Raw genomic sequence first — 19,255 nt, 5'->3', positions numbered from 1 at the left:
ATATATATATGTATATATGTATATATATGTATATGTATATATATGTATATATATGTATATATATATATATATATGTATATATATATATATATGTATATGTGTATGTATATATATATGTATATATATATATGTATATATATATATATATATATATATATGTATATGTATATATATATGTATATATATATATGAAGAAGTAGGTGTATATATGCACTGATTTGAGACTTTAATGGCTTTTATAGAGCTTTATGATGGTTATTGCGTCATTATTTTAAGAGTTGCCAGCTGTAACGCAAAATGGACCTGAAGGACTAACGGGACACCGGAGATGCTGTTGGGGAACGTTCAAGATCAGCAATGTTAGAAAGCGTTCACAGCAGTGATCTAACGGGAAAAAAAACTTTCGTTCCTTCTTTTAAATTATTTATCTGGTGTATTTTATGTTAGTTTAGAAAAATGGGTTGTGGTTGGATAACTTAAAACAACTTGACAAAAGTATGAACGCACTCACGCTTGAAGCTGTTTATCAGCTGAACACAACCTTTTCCGTATACGTAACTTTGGCGGGAAGTAGATACCCAGCAAGGCTACAGGCATCCGTCATTTTAAATGCACATAGAACCTCCAGCTCAGGGTACAGGCCGGGCTGTTCACTGCGGACCCGTGTAGCGAAAGATGGCTACTTCATCCGTGTCAAAGGTAAAGTCTTATATATGTTGCGCTTCATGCATATTTGATTAAAACTTATTAATTTACTGGCAGTCGTCATACAATGTGAAATGAGACTATTTGTCAACGTTTTTAGGGCTGCTTTGTTTTCAAGCCCAGCGCTAAGAAAAAGAAGAAGACGCTCAGTCTGGGTGAGATACGCGAGTGTTTATACAACATTTGTCTTCCCGAGCTGTCGGTGGATTTAGTGGTATTAAGTTGCTGATGTCATTTTTCGCCACAGAGAGTTACTTCGTTCAGGGCTGCGAGGATGCTGAGAGCAGTGAAACACGATTCAGGTTATGTCAGGAACTGTGGGACAAAATCAAAACAGACACAGAGGTGAGGACAGATGTTCAGCAGGAAGACCAGACAGTAGACTGTAGAAAATATGTGCTCATAGTTGATTGAACTGAGAAAACAGTTAATTGCCTCTAATTTGTAATGTATGCAAGCATATACATGCATACATTAAAAATATACCATACATGGCTTTATTGTTGTATATGCAAGCATGCTTTTATTGTGTTTTAAATTTGAATATATAGTGACAAAAACAGGAGATGCTTCAGGAGTACTGTATTAATGTGATTTTTTTTTTTAAGTCGTTAATTTAGCCATGTTAGTTTGATTTTTACTGAGCAGACCCCTTTTTTTTTCTTCTACATAATACAATACAATAATACAAATACATTTTACATACATATGTACTTTTTGCTTCTTAGGTTTTACAAGATGAACTCAACAGGAAAATCTTGGACAGTTTGCTGGACTTTACGAGGAAATGCTCCTCCACACGTCAAAACAGCGACTGGGCATCACAGATGAGGGCCAGTGAAATCCCCACAGCAGCTCTAATGCTCGGTATGTTGGTTATAAGGCAGTAATATCTGATGTTTGAGTTAAAAAAAACATATGTGGCTCTCACAGCTATGTATAATCTAGTAGAAATAATCAATTTACATTACATACTGTCATCTCTACCTAATCTCAACTTCCTTTGATGTCCACTCTAGGTGTGAACATCCCAGATCACGACATGACCTTTCAGAGTCTGTCTGACATGCTAAAGCAGTCTGTCAGCCCTCACGTGGCCTCTGTGCAGGCCAAAGAGTGTGGAGGTAAGGGGTTAAGACATCAGTCAGAAATCCTTTTGTGTTCCCCTCATAGGCTTTGCTTTAAATGGTATGTGTTTCGTTTATGATTTCAGCACTGAAGCATTTGATGAAGAAGGTGCTCGAGCGGTTGATGGATACAGTTGTGGTTGTGGATGATGAAGATGAGGAGGAGAATGTGGAGACGAGCCCTCGGGTCCACAGGAGCATGCACTGCTCTCTCGGGATACTTTGTGATTGGTACGCTGCAAGAACAAAGGTGGGTGCACAAACCACTGTTGGCGTGCATACAGAGACTTGGATTGTAAGTGATATGTATCATATATGTTTTTATTTTGTTTTTGTGTTTTTCAGAAATCTGCCACTGGTACTCCAGGGAAAAAACGTAGCTCCCAAGTCAGAGATGAGCAGCAGCAGCCTCCTGTTGTAATCATTTTCAAAGATTTGGAGGCTTTTAACCCAAGAGTCCTTCAGGACTTCATCCTCATCTGCAGGTAAATGAAGACTCTTGAGTTGAATCGCTTTCTTATTTTTACGGCTGCACATAATACACAAATAATTGCTAATGCATTTTGGATTTGCAAGCTGGGCAAGTCTCTGCTAAACAAACTCTGCTCCACAGTCAGTACATTGACCGCCTTCCACTGACATTCATCTTTGGGATCGCTACATCACCCAGTACCATCCAGCACATGCTTCCCCACTCTGTGTCCTCCCTGCTCTGTATCGAGCTCTTCCAGTCGCTGTCATGCACGCAACACCTGGCTACAGTCATTGACAAGGTAAGTTCAACCTGACCAAAGAATAAAAAAAACATAAAAACACTGATCTGTGCAAGCCTCCAGATGGGAAAACCTTCCTGATATCTATGAGTCCATGTGTACATTTAGCTTTCCAATCTGAAGACTGTTGCATGCTTAAACATATCTAACATCTTCTTTTTGAAAGCGATTTCCTGAGTGTAAGTTACATTTTAAACCTCCTGACACCACCAGGTTGCAGACGAGCAGGCTCTGGTTAGAGGCATGTTTTCCAGGAATTAGATGGTACATTTATTATAAATTGTCCTATATTTATAACATTAGTTTCTGTTTTCCATTTCAGTGCCTCAAAAAGGATGCATTTGTTTTTGAGCGAGCCATAGCTGTCACACTAACCCTAACTGCAGATGATCAGTGGCCTGGAGGATGTAAAGAAATTAAATAAAAGTAGTTAAATGTTCTTTCTTTTATTATTTCAGTTGATCCTGACATCACACATTGCTTTTAAACTCAACGGGAAAGTGATGCAGGTCCTCATCGGCGTCTTCCTCTACCATGATTTCTCAGTGAGAAACTTCATTAAGGGACTGCAGGTATGGAGCATCCTCTAACAGTCTCCTCAAGTCTGTCATCCTCCTCTTTTCTGTGTAATTCAAATACAGAAATATGTGAGTTTAAAGTTTCTGTTTGGTCTTTGTGCAGCTGGCTCTGCTCGAGCACTTTCACTCTCAGCCTCTCAGTGTTCTGTGTTGCAAGAAAAAGAAGGCTCTGTTCAACGTCACACAGCTCAGCAAACCCAACTTGGACAGGATAAGACAGCTGCCGTCGTTCAAAAGGTACTCAAACTTGTTTCTTTCTCCAATCATCCCACCCGTGTGAGTCAAAAATGCAAATGCAGCACTTATTTAGCTGCAAAAAGTGATGGTAGGTGACTTGGCATGTTATTAATTTGTGTATTTGTGTTTACCTTTTTTCAAATGTGAAAGCAAGACTTTGAATTGTTTTAATGTGTGTGTTTCGCTAGATATGTAGAGAAGCAGGAAGCACAGGAACAGGTCAATCTGATGACCGATGACTCTCACTTAAAGGTACATTCTCATCATCTGAAATGCTGAACGCGCACGTTTTCAGATCCTGTAATGTCTGAGGTTTTTGAACAAGACCTGCTTGGTCGGTTTTTAGGAGGTGTGTCAACAACTGATAAAGGATCTCCACAGATACCACAAGAACTATTATCCCATCCTGAGGTGTCTCCACACTCTGACCTCATCGTTACCTCGATATCCTCTCGGAAAACAGGCAAGAGTTCACAGTTTTAATGCCTAAGCATCCCACTATTTCTGACCTCCTGTAGGTCTAAGCTATATCTTCTTTATTACCAAAGTACTGCTGTTTAATCTGCCATGACATAACAGTGGATTAATTTGAATTACAGATCAGGGAGCTCCATTTAATATGTCTGGCGAACAATGTATGGGAGAATGAGGACTACCAGTCAGCCATGAAGCTTGTAAAGTAAGCGTGATTTGCTGGCACATAGTAAAAAGTTGGTAACATGAACAGTCTGCTAAAAACTGACTTAAATTTTAGGCACACCTAGTATTTTAAGATGGATTATTTGTACTAATCGACAGTAAATAATTAAAAAAACTACTTGAGCAGATGAGATTGGAATATTTCACCACCAGATGGCAGCATATTCATGGTTGATCAGAAGGTTATTGTGCCTCCTGGTGGCCAAATTACTATTCATAGACAACAAACGAATGCTGTGCCTTTGTTGGATGTCTTTTTTTTTTGTTTTGTTTTTTTTCTCTTTGACCCTAAAATAACCACTTGAGGTGCTAACGTGTTTTCCTTTTAGGATGCTGGCAAAAGGCGAGGTGGTTTCTTTGCTACAGAAGTGTGTGGAGATACTGCAGCTCAGCAAGTCAAAGAAGATGAAGAATGCTCTCGTCCAGCTGGAGGAACTACTTGCCAGATTCAAGCAGCTGGACAGTAAGTTGAAGATATGATTTTGTGTGATCTCGATTCAAGAAGAGATCGCTAGCAGATGGTATAACAGAGAAGGCGGTGGAGTTTTAAACCAGACTGTTTAACATAATCTCGGCAATTGAGAGGAAGCCTCAGGAATGGAGGAGAAATGTACTGGTAGCAACTTTCAATAACAAGGGTGATGAGCAGAGGGATAAACTTGATGAGTCATTCCGTGAAGCTAGAGGAAAGAGTTTTTGAAACTAGGCTAGGGTTAGAGGTGATGATCAGCAGAGCAGCAGTGTGGCTGGATGCCAAGAAAGAGCACTACAGATGGAATTGAGTGTTGATGGAAAAGTATTGAGAAAAGGAGGTTCGTGAATGCAGTGAAGGCGGACAAGCAGAGGGCTGGTGTGACAGAGGAGGATGCTAGGCTCATGATCCACTGTGGTGACCCCATAAAAGGAGCAAGAAAATGAGTCCAGTCCCTTCTTTCCAAATGTACAAGTTTTTATCTTGTATTTCAGCTGCTACTGAAATGACTACAACTGTGGAAGCCTCTATCGCCTCTCCAATAAAAAATCTTCGGAAGAAAACAGATCTGTTCCAGCTGCAGAAGGTAACTGACCACTTAAATTGTAGTTTTTGTCTTTTGTTTCTCCAGAGGGGTTCTCCGCCTCTTTAAAACTGCTGTTTTGCTGTTGCTTAAACTCTATCGTTTTCACAGACGCTGCTGGAGATGAACGAGTCTCGGAGAGCCAAGCGACTGAGTCCATTTGAAAACCTCAGGAACGAAGCGCTCGAGTTTATCGACAATTTAGTAAAGTAAGACAAATGAGACTCTGGTTCCCCCAAATACAACTCGCATCACTGCAAACACTCTGCAGCTAATGATTTTATTCCACCCAGGAGCCATCTGTCCCCCCCAGAGTCACAGCCTCTTTATGAGGTCTGCTACTACAGTTCATCTGCCACAGTGAGACGCCACCTCAATGCCACACCTCGTACCTCCATTCAGGCTGCGCTCAGCAATCCTTACCACTATCTTCAGGTACACCTGCTTCAGCTTGTTACGTGAAAGTGAAGAAAGTTCTTCTTTTGGTGTACAACCACTAATGTGCAGCGACGTTCTAAAAACACGTGACAACTTCGACTTTCTTTTAGAACGACAGCCTGAAGAGCGAGGATGGGACGGTGTCCAACGCTGCTCCCGACATCTGTATTGCTTACAAGCTCCACTTGGAGTGCGGAAGGCTGATCAACCTCTACGACTGGCTGGAAGTGAGTTTATAAACTAAGACATTTAATAGTGAACTCATTACCTGTAATGGACCAAGGTTAAACTTCCACAGCTTCCCACTTTGCTTCATAAACTTTCTTTAGCTGGAAGCTTTTGTTTTTCTCAGTGTAAGAGAGGCTTTATTGATCCCCGAGGGGCCCACGTGTCACATTATCAGTCTGAGGATTAATTATTGGCCCAGAATGACTCGGACGGTGACATGAATGAAAACATTTATTTTCAGGCGTACTCCACCGTGGTTTTGGCTGCTGAGGGTAACGATCCGGATTCTGAACATTTTGGGAAAGTGGATGAAGTCAAACAGTATCCTTCCAGGAAAAAAAAGTATTTCTCACAGATCATTTTGTGCTGCTGCTGTTTGTGTTTTGCTCAGTGAGTGAAAATGAGTAATGAGACAACAGTAAAGCAGCTACTCCTCAGTTATGTCTTTGTTTGAGTGTCATGATTGGATAAGACAGTTGAGGTAATTCTAGTTTTGTAAGCAACCCAAATACTTGGGGAGTTATAATGAAAGTTAAGAGCTGAAGAACACAAACACGACTGCTGAAATATGCCATTTACTTTTAACTTGAGTAAAGACTTTTTGTTCCTTAACTCGTCCTTTAGCGCTCGTTTCATCCGCGCTGTATCAGAGCTCGAATTTCTGGGCTTCATCAAGTCTACCAAGCAGAAGACCGACCATGTGGCTCGACTCACCTGGGGAGGCTGCTAACCACAATTGTGATGAGAAACATTTTTTTTTTAACATCTGTAGAAATTAATTTCAGATTTGTATTTTTCACTCTAATAAAAGACGTGCAAATTACACCTGCTTCTTTAAATAATAGACCGATGTCAGGTGCTGTAGGTCTTTTCTGCAATGACTGGTACACCTGGGCCAATATGCTGTTACACTGAAGCACAACTCAAACTAATTAAGACATTATAATATACTGAGGTTTCTCACACATTACTTGAAATTTGACCATGATGTCAGGCATGATACAACAGCTTGTTGCTAGGGAAAAATATGCATTGTCCATTTAGTTGGCAGTGGTTCATGGAGGCTGCTGACTCTCGCTGAGAGAAATGTCTTGTAAAGTTGTACCAAAAACCTCCAAGTGATTTTTTTTTTTCTTTTCAAACAGTTACGGTTGCCTGTGGAGGTTTTGTTTGTCTGCAAACACCTGCTAACGAGCAGCGGTAAAAAAAAAAACTCACGGTGGAGAAGGCAGGCTAGCCCTGAAAATCATCCTTTATCTTCATGTTTAACTCTGATCTGGACCATTTTCATTCAAATGAAAATGATGTACTAAATAAAGTCTTGAAAGCAGCATTATAGTTTTACAGATAGAGTGAGCTGAGGGATGCTATTCCTATGCAGTTCTATATAATCCAACTTACTACTGTAATCAAAGCAGTCACCCCTTACTGGACGTGAGAAAGATTGCAGGTTTAAGGCACTTCCATATTCCATCTTTCACTTACAGTTTGAGAGTAATTTAAGCACTAAATTGACAGCAGTCCCAATGCTGTTTATCACAGCACTCGATCACATAAGTTTACTTGTATTTATTAAGCTATTCCTGATATAGTTTGACGCATCAAACCAGTTTTCAACTCTTAAAAGATGTTTATTGTTTTTAATAAGTACATTGGTTTCAAAGTGATACCAGCAGAACAAAACTCAATAAATAAAACACTGGTGGTGGGAGGGGGTGGGAGCAAATTAGCCCACTTTATGCTCAGTTTAAAAAGCAGTGAACAAACAGCAAACATACTCTTTCTGTTTAAACTTGCGTTTCTTCCACATTCTTTCAGACCGACCTGCCAACCTTGTGTAAAACTCAATGCCTGCTTTATTGTATTTACATGTAACAAAACAGAAACAAGTGACAAAGCCTGGAATGCTGGGAATCAATACAAAAGTGAGATAACTGTAGATGCACGTACAGCTGGAGGAACGTAGGCCACTGGTAGAAATAGGGTCCATTTACATGAGGAAGCACCTAGTTGCTTACAACAGAGTGGTAACAACTGACAACAGCTTCATATAAACCTTTGCCCAAAGACGGATATATGGCACAGTAAGAAAAGTTTCCTTTAAACTAGCTAAACTTAATCTCTTACAATGATGAGTTTTTTTTCGCTTCTCTTCCTCGAGATATCACGTGATAGCTTGCAGCGTGGGAAGGCCGTCTTGCAAAAATTCTGTGCCACACTCAGGAAACATCTGGAGAGAAGGGAGGTGAAATATAAATAAAGTAACCAGAAGTGCCAGTTTAAATTTAAAATCGTAGAGTTCGAAGTGAAAGCCGAGGCTTTGTCCTTTACATCGAATGTGGAAATAAGGTGGGATTAAAAATAAAAAGGAACTCACAGCTTGCAGGTTGCTCCCCAAATCGTCGCATTAACTGATCATGTGTGAACTTCACAAAGGTGTCATATTGTTCTGAAATCAAAGTCAACCAGTTAAAACATTTTACTTCACAACTATTGTTTGCTAGTTGGGGAAAATATGTGGCTAACATTTGCTGGTTCAGTTTTTTTAAACACATTAGCATTGGGTACCAACCGGCCAACTTCGAAGTCATGGTCTCCTCGTATTCCTCCCGAACCTTCTCTTCCCTTTCTTTCAGCAGGCGTTCGCAGATCATTCCAACTTGTCTGAGGGTGAATAATGGCTGTTCTTTTCTAGATGGAGAGACGCCTCCAGAGGATGTTCCTGTATAAATAAATAACAATCAAACCTTAAAACCGCACTGTAGAATGGGCTTTATGATTATTTGAGCTTAACCTTGCGCCTTTGCCCACCTGCCATGCTGGAAGCATTCATAGTAGACGACTGGGATGGGGATTCTGGCGAATAGCAGCACTCTGACTGTTGGTAGCCTCCATCTAGATGCTTTCTCTTTTGAATGCGTTTGTACTCCTGTTTGATGCTGTTGAGGATTTGTTCTAGTGGGGTAAACAGACAAGCAGGGCGTCCATTAGTAACAGCTGTCATGTTTTCACCTTTGGGGCGACCGTGGCTCAGGGGGTTGGGAAGCGGGCTCTCTGTCCTGGTCGTTGTGTCCTTGGGCAAGACACTTTACCCTACTTGCCTACTGGTGTTGGCCAGAGGGGCCGATGGCGCGATATGGCAGCCTCGCTTCTGTCAGTCTGCCCCAGGGCAGCTGTGGCTACAACCGTAGCTTGCCTCCACCAGTGTGTGAATGTGAGAGTGAATGAATAGTAGCATTGTAAAGCGCTTTGGGTGCCTTGAAAAGCGCTATATAAATCCAATCCATTATTTGACACAGAGTGACTCAACATGTTGTTGTTGCCCCCCTCCAGATAGTAAACAAGCAGGCCAACTTAGCCAGCATTACCTGCACTAAGTCTTGATGAAGACTCCCCGAATGGCGAAGGCTCCATGCTGAGATATTTCCTAGGGGATGAGGATGACGGGGACACGGGGATGCATCTTCGTCTTTTGGGGGATGTAGGACTCATGAGCGGATCGAAATCCATGGTCCTCTTCAAAGTGGCTCCACACGCCATGACTTCAGTTTGTTAAAAGGGAGAGATTGCACGTAAAAACACCGAACCAAGGCAATAACGAGGAGATGACATCAACTATTTTGGACAGCTGCTAACCGAGCCTAATTTTTTACACAACTAGCTAATTGTTAGGTTCAAATCCGTTTCCTTTGTCGATGGATAAAACTACGAGCATACTGCGCAGCTCCGGCTTTAAATGTCTGCTAGCGAACTAGCGTTAGCTACTCCTGCTAGCCAATAATAAAAAAAAAAAAAACAAAGCTAACGTTAGCTGTGGCTGCCGCTGGCGTGAGCGTGTGTCCTGGTTAACGTTTGTATAAAGCTGTTTTTATGTTACCTTCTGGGGAGGGGGGAAGTTGGCCTGCAGCACCGCGCTCACCAGCTCGTGTTGTTAAAGTTGTTTCTCAAAAGTTGAAGTGACGATCAGCCAGCTGCAGGCCAACTGTCTGCTGTTAGATAGGGGGGCTAGCTAGCACAACTTAGCTGCCTGTTTTTGATGCGATGTTGTCGCTGTCGGCTTCTCTGGTTAGTGACGTCACGTCTAAAAAAAAAAAAAAAACCCCAACAATCTCAAAACGCGTTGAATTCTGGATTATGTAGTGAACCATGACGCGTAAACCAATGACAAAACATGACAGCGCATCAAAAGTCAAAAAGTATGGGTCATAAACCCCGTTTAATTTAATTGATAATTGGTTTAATTTTAGCTTTGAGGAATAAACTTCACATTTGACAGTTTGTTGTGATTCTTTTCTCTCCGCATCCTGTATTTCTACTCTTAATACACTCGTTTGTTTTAATATTGGAGTAAATATTGGAGTAACTGATGAAAACAATGCAGAGGCTCAGCTATTATAGCCTATTATGAAACCTGCAGCTGTTTTAGTGACAACGCTGAAGGCAAAATGTCAAACCATTACATACAGAGCCTCTGTGCTTTGCCCGAGGATGATGGACATTCCTTCTAACATCATATTACTAATTTCCGTGTGGAGTTTTTCATGTTCTCCTCGTGTCTGCGTGCGTTCTCACCGGCTTTCTCCCACAGTCCGAAGACTTGCTGTTAGTGGGGTTAGGTTAGCTGGTGATTATAAATTGGCCATCAGTGTGAATGTGAATACGAATGAGTCTCTCTGTGTCTGTCTGATTCTCTCTGTGTTAGCCCTGCGACAGACTGGTGATCTGTTCAGCATGCACCCTGTCTCTTGCCCGGAGGTAGGTGGGACAGGCTTCAGCCCCCCGCAAGCAGAAGAGAATGGATGGAACATTTTTTTTAGCTTAAAAAAGGAATAAAATACAGCAGGTATTATTACAAAGCAATAAAAGGCCCTTTTTAAAAAAATGGGATAAAAACATGAAGGATATTACAGGGGGACATGAGTGCCTAAATGAATTAAAGAAATACATAATTAAATAATTAATTACATTTGTCATTAATAAATTAAAATGAGAAAGAATTAATAATCAAACATATAAATAATTAATTACACAAGTTCATTTCATTAAATTATTTAATCAATTATTTATTTGAAATTTCAATTAAAATCACATCTAAACGATTATTTAATGATCTTATTATTGAATTTTTTTCAATTCATTTTGGCCCTTGTGGCGCTCCGCATAAAGCTTTCTTCTTCAGCGTGTAGAGATGGCTTCACTCAGCTGATGTGTACAGCTCTAAGCATGCCTCTAAAGGCAACAGATATTAGTAATTCCATTCTTAAAATGCTGATACAGATATCTATAATTGGATTTCAGCATGTTGACTTGGGATTATCAGTAGTGGAAATGTCATTTCCCAATTCAGCTATCAACTAATGCATTTCACACTTCTCAGCAAATCATTTTGGGACATGTTTGCCTAATTAGCTAATTTTTAGATTACGTGATTACGTGTATATGTGTTGCTTAAATGATTGACAATGTCTGACTAATGTGCATTTGTTTTTTATTGCCATATGTAATTGCGACAGATACCATTATCCGATGATCTAAAAATCTGATATTCCATAGCTTATTTTTTTACTCTTTCAAACACACACAAAATCAGAATTACCAACCATGTGTTTGTGAGGTTCCAAACACTTGTTCCCAACAGGGAAGTTGCAGAGTACCATCTGGTGGACAAACTATGCAACGTCAGCACTTAAGAATTTGTTGGTTGCTGTTTCTCAACTTTTTAAAATTTACAAATTGCATCTGTAATATGGGATTGCCACTAGTGAGAATTTAACTGTTGATGTCAGCAAATTCTGATGAACTGAGCTGTAAATATCATTATTTACAACTGGAACTTGTCAGCATTGCATCACGAATGTGGCGACTTGGAATTAGAAAAAGTCTAAGTTGAACTGACATTTTTCTATCAGTATTTTTTGTTTGACTAGGTGTCAAACAGCAAAAGTTGAAAAAGTAGTAATTTAAGTTACTGACATCAATGGACATTTCAACTAGTGATAAATAAATACGAATGTTAAAAGGAAGAACAGTCAAAAAGCATCAAATATAGTTCAAATGTGAAGATAATTATCACCACATGAGGGCAGTGTTACACATAAAGACACATAGGAGTTTATTCTTCTACTAACTCCTAAAAAGTACCAAGGGGTCACAAGGCGAAAGGTTAAAGAAAGGAAAGATGACACTTTCATGACTCTGAAATATTTACATTAATAGCTTTTGTCTTGTTTCTGAAAAAGTAAAATATCTTACTTTAAGGCCAATCACACTCAAAACTCACCTTTACTTGTAGAACATGTGACACTCCAATACCCCAGATAGTGACATACATTTTTGACTTTGAAAAGGAAAGAAAAAAAACCGTATTGTGCGTGTGTGCGCAGTAAGTTTAGGTACCGATAAGCTGATTTTCACCATTTTATTGAAAAAGATACCAGGCATGTTGACAAAGTTATGATAAAAATAGACAAATTTCACATTTTCGAGCACATTCTTCCATTTACACACAGGAATGAGACACAGTGGCACAAAGTATGCTTCACAGGAATATGACAGTGTAGATTTGTACAAAAGATGCTCTTTTTTTTGTAAGCCGGTGTGAAAAAAAGCAGCTAAGCAACACTCCCAAAACACCACAGGCTATAGTTTTGATCTGATCAAAAGGCCATTCATAGTTCAACACTTTGCTTTTCAAAATAAATAAATAAGGTACTGACAAACTTCACAATATCATGGACTTACAAAATCATCAATAGTCACTTGAAAATTATTAATGAAATGCTTTTACTTACAGCAATGTTCTGTTATTCCAAACTGCTATTTTGTATGAGGATGGACACATTTTCACCTTGCATGACTGCCACAATGTTGCCGTATAATGTAATGTGAAAATCTTCAAATGCAGTTTGTCTTTACTGCTAAATCTGTAAAAAAAAAATCAGACAACAGCAAAGATAACAAAGCATAGCATTTGCTTTGTAACAATGGAGAGAAATGCCCTTTTTTCTTACACCTATAATATTTATTGAATTATTCTTCATAAAATTGCCATTGTCAGTCAGACAACTCATTTTTCGCAAAAATGAGAACATAATGAAATAAGTACAGCCCTCATTAGACTAATCACACTCCACTCTACAGGGATCCAGTTTTATAACATTACAGATTAAAAAACAACAACAAAAACTTGCTTTCAGTTCTGTTTGTCAGTCATTTTGGCACATTTCACAGTCACAGAAGAGTGCACTAGGAGGATGGGGGCTATTCTACACTATCCTGACTTCACAGTTGTCTTGAGCAGATTGGACCGTCTTTTATTAGACCGGCTCTGCAGCAGAAGTGTCAGTCCCTCCAGAAACTGTAACCTGGGCTACTTTAATTCGAGTCTTTGCACAGTTTCCTCCATCTATCCCCGCCCTGCCTGCTGTGGCTCTCACGCTCTTGATGTTCCAGTCACTCTCAGCGCTGCTGTCCAGAGTCTGCGTTGCTCCCCGGCACATATGGCAAATGTTGAGGAAGGCCCTGCGCAGGTCCTTGCTCCTCATGGCGTAGATCACAGGGTTCACGGTGGAGTTGAGCAGGCAGAGCATGCTGCAAAAGGCAAAAATGGTCTTGATGAAGTCGTTCACCTTCCCAAAGAGGTCGTAAACCATGATGGCTAGGAGTGGACCCCAGCAGATGATGAGGGCCACCAGGATCAAGACCAGGGTTTTAGCCAGACGGAGGTCCATACGGGCTTGGTCAGGCCTTACCGTCTGCACTTTAGCCCCCTCTGCGGTGTAGACAATCACGCTTCTCTGAGAGGTGCGGCTTAGCATGCGGACTGCGTGGTGATGAGACTTCCAGAGGATGAATATATAGGCGTAGATGATGAATAAGAGCAAAATGCTCGTCATCCCAATCCAAAACATCAGGTACTTTTGGTCAATTAGAGGGAAAATGTCAGAGCAGACTGACCCGAGACGCTTGCAGTTCCAGCCCAGCAGCGGCAGCAGTGAGATGATGATGGAGATGGTCCACATCATGCTGAATGCAATGACAGCTTTAGTCTTTGTGATGATTCGCTTGTACGCCATAGGCCTGTGGATGGAGACGTAGCGGTCTATTGCAGTGAGAAACAAGCTGCCCACAGAGGCAGTGAAGGAGGCAATAACCCCAGCCAGCTTGAAGAGGAAAATATTAGGGCTGTCCTTTCGGTGGAGGACATGGAAGTCCAAGAAGCTGTAAACAAAGATGATGCTTCCTATTAGATCAGCCACAGCCAAGCTGCCAATGAAGTGGTATGAAGGGCGGGATCGAAGGGTCTGGGAGTGCAGGATCACGCACAGCACCACGAGGTTCTCCAGCACAGTAAATGTACCCAGAGTGAGTGCCAAGATGGCAACCGCGAGCTGCTGGCCGGGAGTGAGGATCATAAAACACTCCATATTGTCTGCTAAGTTCTCAGCGCACTGTGGCGCTCCTCCACTCTCCACAGCGGTAGCATTACCCAGCAGCAAGTCTGAGACATTGGTGGGAAAAATGGGAGAGAGGGCGCTGAAAATGACCTCCTTGCTTCCAGAGACAATCCCGGGAAAGGAGCTGCTGATGGGAGCAGAGTGAGTTTTCTCATAGTGGAATCCATTCTTGATCAGCCTCAAGTCTGCTGAGGGGTCGTCGTAGATGGCATCATTGGAGCCGAAATACTGGACACCTGTTGTTAAGGTGCTCACCGTGGTGCCTGCTATCCTGTGCAAAGCCAGCTTCATGGTTTTTGAGGCTGTAGAGATGCTCAGTGGAGAGGTATGTGAGGTATTAGGAGTGTAGAAGAGCACATCTATGAAGAAAAATGCAATTATTTATTAGAACACAAGAAAGTACCTCTTGTTACATCACATTAAAACATATTCAATACAGGAGATAGTGCCAGCTCTTATTTAAAGATTAACATAGTGGAAGATGAATTTGTTACTAGGAGTTATTCTGTGTATCGACCAGCTGACTCCACAACAGATGCATCCCAGACAATAGTGGGAAACTGAACAGTTGATGACAAACCTGTGCAGCCTCGGGGGAAATCACTGCATTAAGAATGTAGGACATAGAGGGATTTCTTATTAATTAAAGAAGGTCATTAAGCATTACGATATTTTGCAGCAATCACTGGACTAATTAGACATCAAGGGAGGGACACGATGAAGAGCGACTGTATCTGTCCGATGGATCATTTACATTGTAATGTCGGTAATGATGGTATTAATTATTAACAGTTTTTCAAAAGGCGAGAGCGCGATAGTAGTATGGAAGCTACCAGCAGCACTCACAAGAACAAATAAAGAAAAACAAAACTGCGAAAAACGCTTACCTTGATTTTCTCGCTACAAATACCCAGCACGGATCCATTACGCGACAAAAATAAATAAATAAAAAATAGAAATAAAAACAATTCAGTTACACTGGGAGTAAACCGGTCTGCTGTTTCTGCCTTCACTCCTGACCAACTTCACTCCTAACCCTAACCCTAACCCAAAAACTGGAAGCGAGAATAAAAATCTGTTGGTTGTTGTTCTTGCTTTGGTGGTTTAATAATCACGAGCTGACTCCTCGGATACTGCTAGTGTCAAACATACAGTAAAGCCAAGCAGGCAGCCGGTGGGGTGTGTGGGTTTGCCGGAGCAGGCGGTTATAAAGGCTGCGCTTTGTGCGCCTGCTAGTCACGTGATCTGAGGTGTTGGAGCGCAGTGGGAAGCGCATCATCCACGACCAGCATCATCCAATACCTTGGTTATTTACACAGCGATGGAACCCAGCTGTGTTACTGTTGAGTTATTTCATCACATAGCAAGGAATTTCAACTACACACCAAAAACAACTAAAAAAATGCGCAGTTTTAGCTCTTTTATTGTCACTTTTTCATGTTTCAGATCAAATTTTAGTATTAGATAAAATATTACAAACAAAAAGACGCAGTTCTTAAATGATGATGTCATTTATTAAGAGAAAAGGGTTCGCCGAACCTAAAAAACTTTTTCTCATCTCTGGAGAAATTTTTGCCCACTGTTCTTTTAAGGATTGTTTTAAATCAGTCACATTGGAGGGATTTTGAGCATGAATGGCAAAATCAAAGTCCAGACTTGAGGAGGGCAGACTCTTTTTCTTTTCCATTCATTGATAGACTTGTTGGTTTGTTTTGGATCATTGTCCTGCTGCATAACCCCAAGTGTTCTTGAGTTTCGGGGCAGGACATGATGGGTGGATATTCTCCTTCAGGATTTTCTGGTAGAGAGCAGAATTCATTGCTCAGTCGATACAGCAAGTCGTCCAGGTCCCGACGCAGCAAAGCAGCCCGAAGCCATCACAAGCTGTTACCTTGTACCCCAGTGTAGAACAAACAGATACTTCATACCATCATTACTTTGGCTGTATTCACTTTGTTTTCTTCCTTGAACTTATTTCTTGTTATTCTGTGCCTTGACATGCAACACTGATTGTGATTCTTGTTTAAAAGCTGTAGGTTGTGTCAGTTTGTGAGTAGCATGTGTGGTTAAGCAGCAAACAGTTTGCCATTTTGGGGGATTAATAAAGTAACCTGAACCAGAATCTAAAATGTGAGATGGGCCTCTGTGTTCTTTTAGGTCAGCAGTGATTTTTCCTCATGGATGCCTCTTTAATCATGAGACAAGTGAGGACTGCAGTTCTTTAGATGTTGTTCTGGGTTCTTTTGTGACCCCCTGGATGAGCCATTCATGCGCTTTTGGAGTATTTTTGATAGACTGCTCCTGGGAAGGTTCACCGCTGCTTTCCCAGTATGTGTCCCAAAAGCTCATAAAATAAATTTTTTGCAACCCTTTTCAGAGGATCTCTCGGCTGTTTCTTTAGATCATGACGCAATATGTTGCTTTCTGACGTCTCTTAGCCAAGCAAATGTGTCAAATACATCAAGAGAGAAGTCCGGAGGACATTCTAGGAAGTTCTCTTCTCCATGAGCATGAGCATTTCCCCTCTCCTTTTCTTATGAAAAGGAAAGCTGTGAAGACAACACTTCTTCTCATCTTACAATTGGAAATCAATTACAGTGTTGCATGTGATTTTAATGGTGTGTAAGTGAGGGCATTTATGGGATTTATGGCCTGCAGTAGAAGTATTTGTGGTTCTTTTTAAACTTTAATGCTTTTCTTTATGTACTTGTTGCTGATATGTGTGAAATGTAGTTTCACGACCCTCTCTTTGTTGTGTTTTAGCTGAAGTTTTTATGCTGACGTTCACTTTCATGTGAACATTTTTTTCTTTGTGGTGGCTTGTGATTACAATCATCTCAAGCTAATTTAAAAAAATGGACCATGATGTGTATTTTTAGTGCAGTGTTCAAGCTACTAAATCTATTCTGAACACTATTCATCTATTTATTTACTGTAGACGGGAGTCACATTCACACCATTAGGAGTCCTTTTCCTGTCCTGCACAGCTGCGCAATTATTTCCACTATGCACTCCCAGTAGAGCCATCTCCCAAATTACATGTATCTTGTTGTGGAAAATACATGACATTTGGCGATTCAACATTATGGGAGAACAATAAAAGACACTGCGCGCGATGCCAGTGCCTCCAGATTTGGCAGAACAAAAGAGGCTGAGGAGTCATCCAAGTAATTGCTCAACGCTTGCTAAGCTGAGATTGATTCAGATTCTAGCAGCCGCTGATCACTCGCGGCGGGACAGTATATCCAAGACAGACAGTGTAAGCGAAACATCAACGAGTAATAAATGGCGTTTGTGGAATTCATCTGTAGTTGTGACTTCCATTCAGACTGCTTGTTCGTTCATGTTTGGAACAAAGTTTTAACGTGGCGTCAATCCACTCCCAAAGCAGTGGGCAGACACTTGCGACACACATCAATCATAATAATTATCATGGTTATTTCAGTCACCGAGGGCGGGATTTTAAAGACAGACTTGTCTGTGAAGACAAAAGGCCTCTTTATGACTCTATCATCAACTTGTAGAAGCTCATTTTTTTCTAAATCCTCTGCACTGGAAGGCTGCTGCCATTGTCACATCCATCTGGCTTCGTGGATGAACATTGCAAAGTGATTTAGAGCGATTGATTTTATAAGGAGTCCGCGTTAAAGCATCATAATGCACCCCCCCCTCAGCCAATATTGATCCTTCTCCAGTTACAGCCAATTGTCATCTGAGCAGTTGCCTACATTTTGGAGTCATTGTTTTCAGTCCACGCCGAGCAAAAGTCTCTCAAAACAGACGCAGAATAACATGCGAAGTAAGATTTGTTTCATTTATTGCACATCAAGAGACTCGTTCCCATTTTTGTGAAATCAGAGAGAGCAAGACGGATTTGGAGACTGAAAATATAGTGATTACACACACAGCATGTTAGCAGACGAGTCTCCAAAGCAGGCTGTCTGTCTCTGATGTGTTTGTTTCGATGGGAGCGTGCGAGGAGGCACGAGAAAGCAGGGAGGAAGGGCGGGGGAGCAGGAAAAGATGCATAAATAGAGACCCGCTCAGCACTAACGGTTCTTAACTGTTTCCTAATCTGCCATTTCTATACTCTGTTCCTCCCCAGCTGGAGACACTTCATGCCATAGTCGACGCAGCGCTGCAAAATAAATTGAATTTACATCAAATTAGTTCAACTGGCAGAAGAAGTAAAAAAAAAATCCCAAATTTAATGTTTACTAAATCGACTCGAGGAGTTCTTTACTTGTTTTTCCAGCTCAGCGTCAGGCGCATCCTCATTATTCACTTCATCAAGCAATTACACGTAGCAACCTGACTTCATTAGGCAAATCAAAGGTGCTTGTTGATCAGTTTCCCAAAGACTTGTGATTGAACAGCCAGCTCCACACTCTGAAAGTAATATCAGAGAAATAAACAGGCAGGATCAAAGTCTGCGAGCTCACTCTCGCAGGGAACAACACAGCACAACAGAAAGTCTCCAAAAGTTGTGAGTTTATGCCTTCTGTGAGTCAGTTTCCTCTTCTTGGATAGAGACCAGGACACAAAAATAAGAGGACGTGTGATGCATGTGTTTAATAAAGAATAAATACATAAAATTAGAGATATTATTTTCTTTCATTTATCTGAAGAAGTTTAAGTCAGTCACTGTTAACACTGCATCACATACCACTGCAGAGATGGGAGGGTTTTTTTTGGTGCAGTGGAGAGGCAAGCAGCGTATGGTCAGTGGGTAGAATCTCCTTCATGCACCATTTAGTCATGTAAAGACCTTTTTTTTCTAATCTCTGCAGAGCAGAGTGGTAATCAGAAGACTTAGCAGGTGGTTCAGTGAATGCTCACTTGCGCAAACACTATGCAAATGAATGCTACAGGCACAGATGAATTACACAGTCAGCAGTGCGAAGCTCCAACTCACAGCCCAGTCAAGCTCTTGGTGTTATCCTTCATGGATTTGAAAAA

General features: G+C 41.0%; 3 protein-coding genes across 3 annotated transcripts; 1 reads left to right on the top strand and 2 right to left on the bottom strand.

Annotated features, from left to right (window-relative positions):
• Positions 1-306: 306 nt before the first annotated feature.
• Positions 307-7,689, top strand: orc3 (origin recognition complex, subunit 3). Its single transcript, XM_080871240.1, has 20 exons — positions 307-699; positions 806-860; positions 953-1,050; positions 1,434-1,572; positions 1,725-1,829; positions 1,919-2,082; positions 2,178-2,317; positions 2,446-2,605; positions 3,064-3,177; positions 3,287-3,420; positions 3,609-3,672; positions 3,767-3,883; positions 4,020-4,099; positions 4,449-4,582; positions 5,086-5,177; positions 5,286-5,383; positions 5,468-5,609; positions 5,723-5,839; positions 6,082-6,161; positions 6,465-7,689. The coding sequence occupies exons 1-20, from the start codon at positions 676-678 to the stop codon at positions 6,568-6,570; spliced, it is 2,163 nt and encodes a 720-aa protein (XP_080727366.1). The 5' UTR covers positions 307-675; the 3' UTR covers positions 6,571-7,689.
• LOC308389728 (akirin-2-like) lies at positions 7,451-9,906 on the bottom strand. The gene is made up of 6 exons (XM_080871241.1): positions 9,718-9,906; positions 9,209-9,382; positions 8,652-8,795; positions 8,413-8,562; positions 8,218-8,289; positions 7,451-8,070 (listed from the first exon to the last, which is right to left on the bottom strand). The coding sequence occupies exons 2-6, from the start codon at positions 9,378-9,380 to the stop codon at positions 8,060-8,062; spliced, it is 549 nt and encodes a 182-aa protein (XP_080727367.1). The 5' UTR covers positions 9,381-9,382; positions 9,718-9,906; the 3' UTR covers positions 7,451-8,059.
• A 2,300-nt stretch (positions 9,907-12,206) lies between these two features.
• Positions 12,207-15,314, bottom strand: LOC308389118 (cannabinoid receptor type 1B-like). Its single transcript, XM_080870270.1, has 2 exons — positions 15,184-15,314; positions 12,207-14,655 (listed from the first exon to the last, which is right to left on the bottom strand). The coding sequence occupies exon 2, from the start codon at positions 14,585-14,587 to the stop codon at positions 13,157-13,159; it is 1,431 nt and encodes a 476-aa protein (XP_080726396.1). The 5' UTR covers positions 14,588-14,655; positions 15,184-15,314; the 3' UTR covers positions 12,207-13,156.
• Positions 15,315-19,255: the final 3,941 nt, after the last annotated feature.

This window comes from Rhamphochromis sp. 'chilingali' (assembly GCF_963969265.1).
Source record: "Rhamphochromis sp. 'chilingali' genome assembly, chromosome: 21".
Taxonomy (NCBI): domain Eukaryota; kingdom Metazoa; phylum Chordata; class Actinopteri; order Cichliformes; family Cichlidae; genus Rhamphochromis; species Rhamphochromis sp. 'chilingali'.
The sequence above is the reverse complement of the archived record's forward strand: the minus strand, read 5'-3'. Positions and strand labels throughout refer to the sequence as shown.

Bases quoted from the DNA above. Each gene is read 5' to 3' on its own strand.
- orc3 (XM_080871240.1), top strand. From the start codon at position 676: ATGGCTACTTCATCCGTGTCAAAG. The intron at 700-805 runs GTAAAGTCTTAT...CAACGTTTTTAG, and splicing joins CTACTTCATCCGTGTCAAAG to GGCTGCTTTGTTTTCAAGCC. The intron at 6,162-6,464 runs GTATCCTTCCAG...CTCGTCCTTTAG, and splicing joins AAAGTGGATGAAGTCAAACA to CGCTCGTTTCATCCGCGCTG.
- LOC308389728 (XM_080871241.1), bottom strand. From the start codon at position 9,380: ATGGCGTGTGGAGCCACTTTGAAGAGGACCATGGATTTCGATCCGCTC. The intron at 8,796-9,208 runs GTAATGCTGGCT...TTACCCCACTAG, and splicing joins TTCATCAAGACTTAGTGCAG to AACAAATCCTCAACAGCATC. The intron at 8,290-8,412 runs GTTGGTACCCAA...CTTTGATTTCAG, and splicing joins CATGACTTCGAAGTTGGCCG to AACAATATGACACCTTTGTG.
- LOC308389118 (XM_080870270.1), bottom strand. From the start codon at position 14,587: ATGAAGCTGGCTTTGCACAGGATAGCAGGCACCACGGTGAGCACCTTA.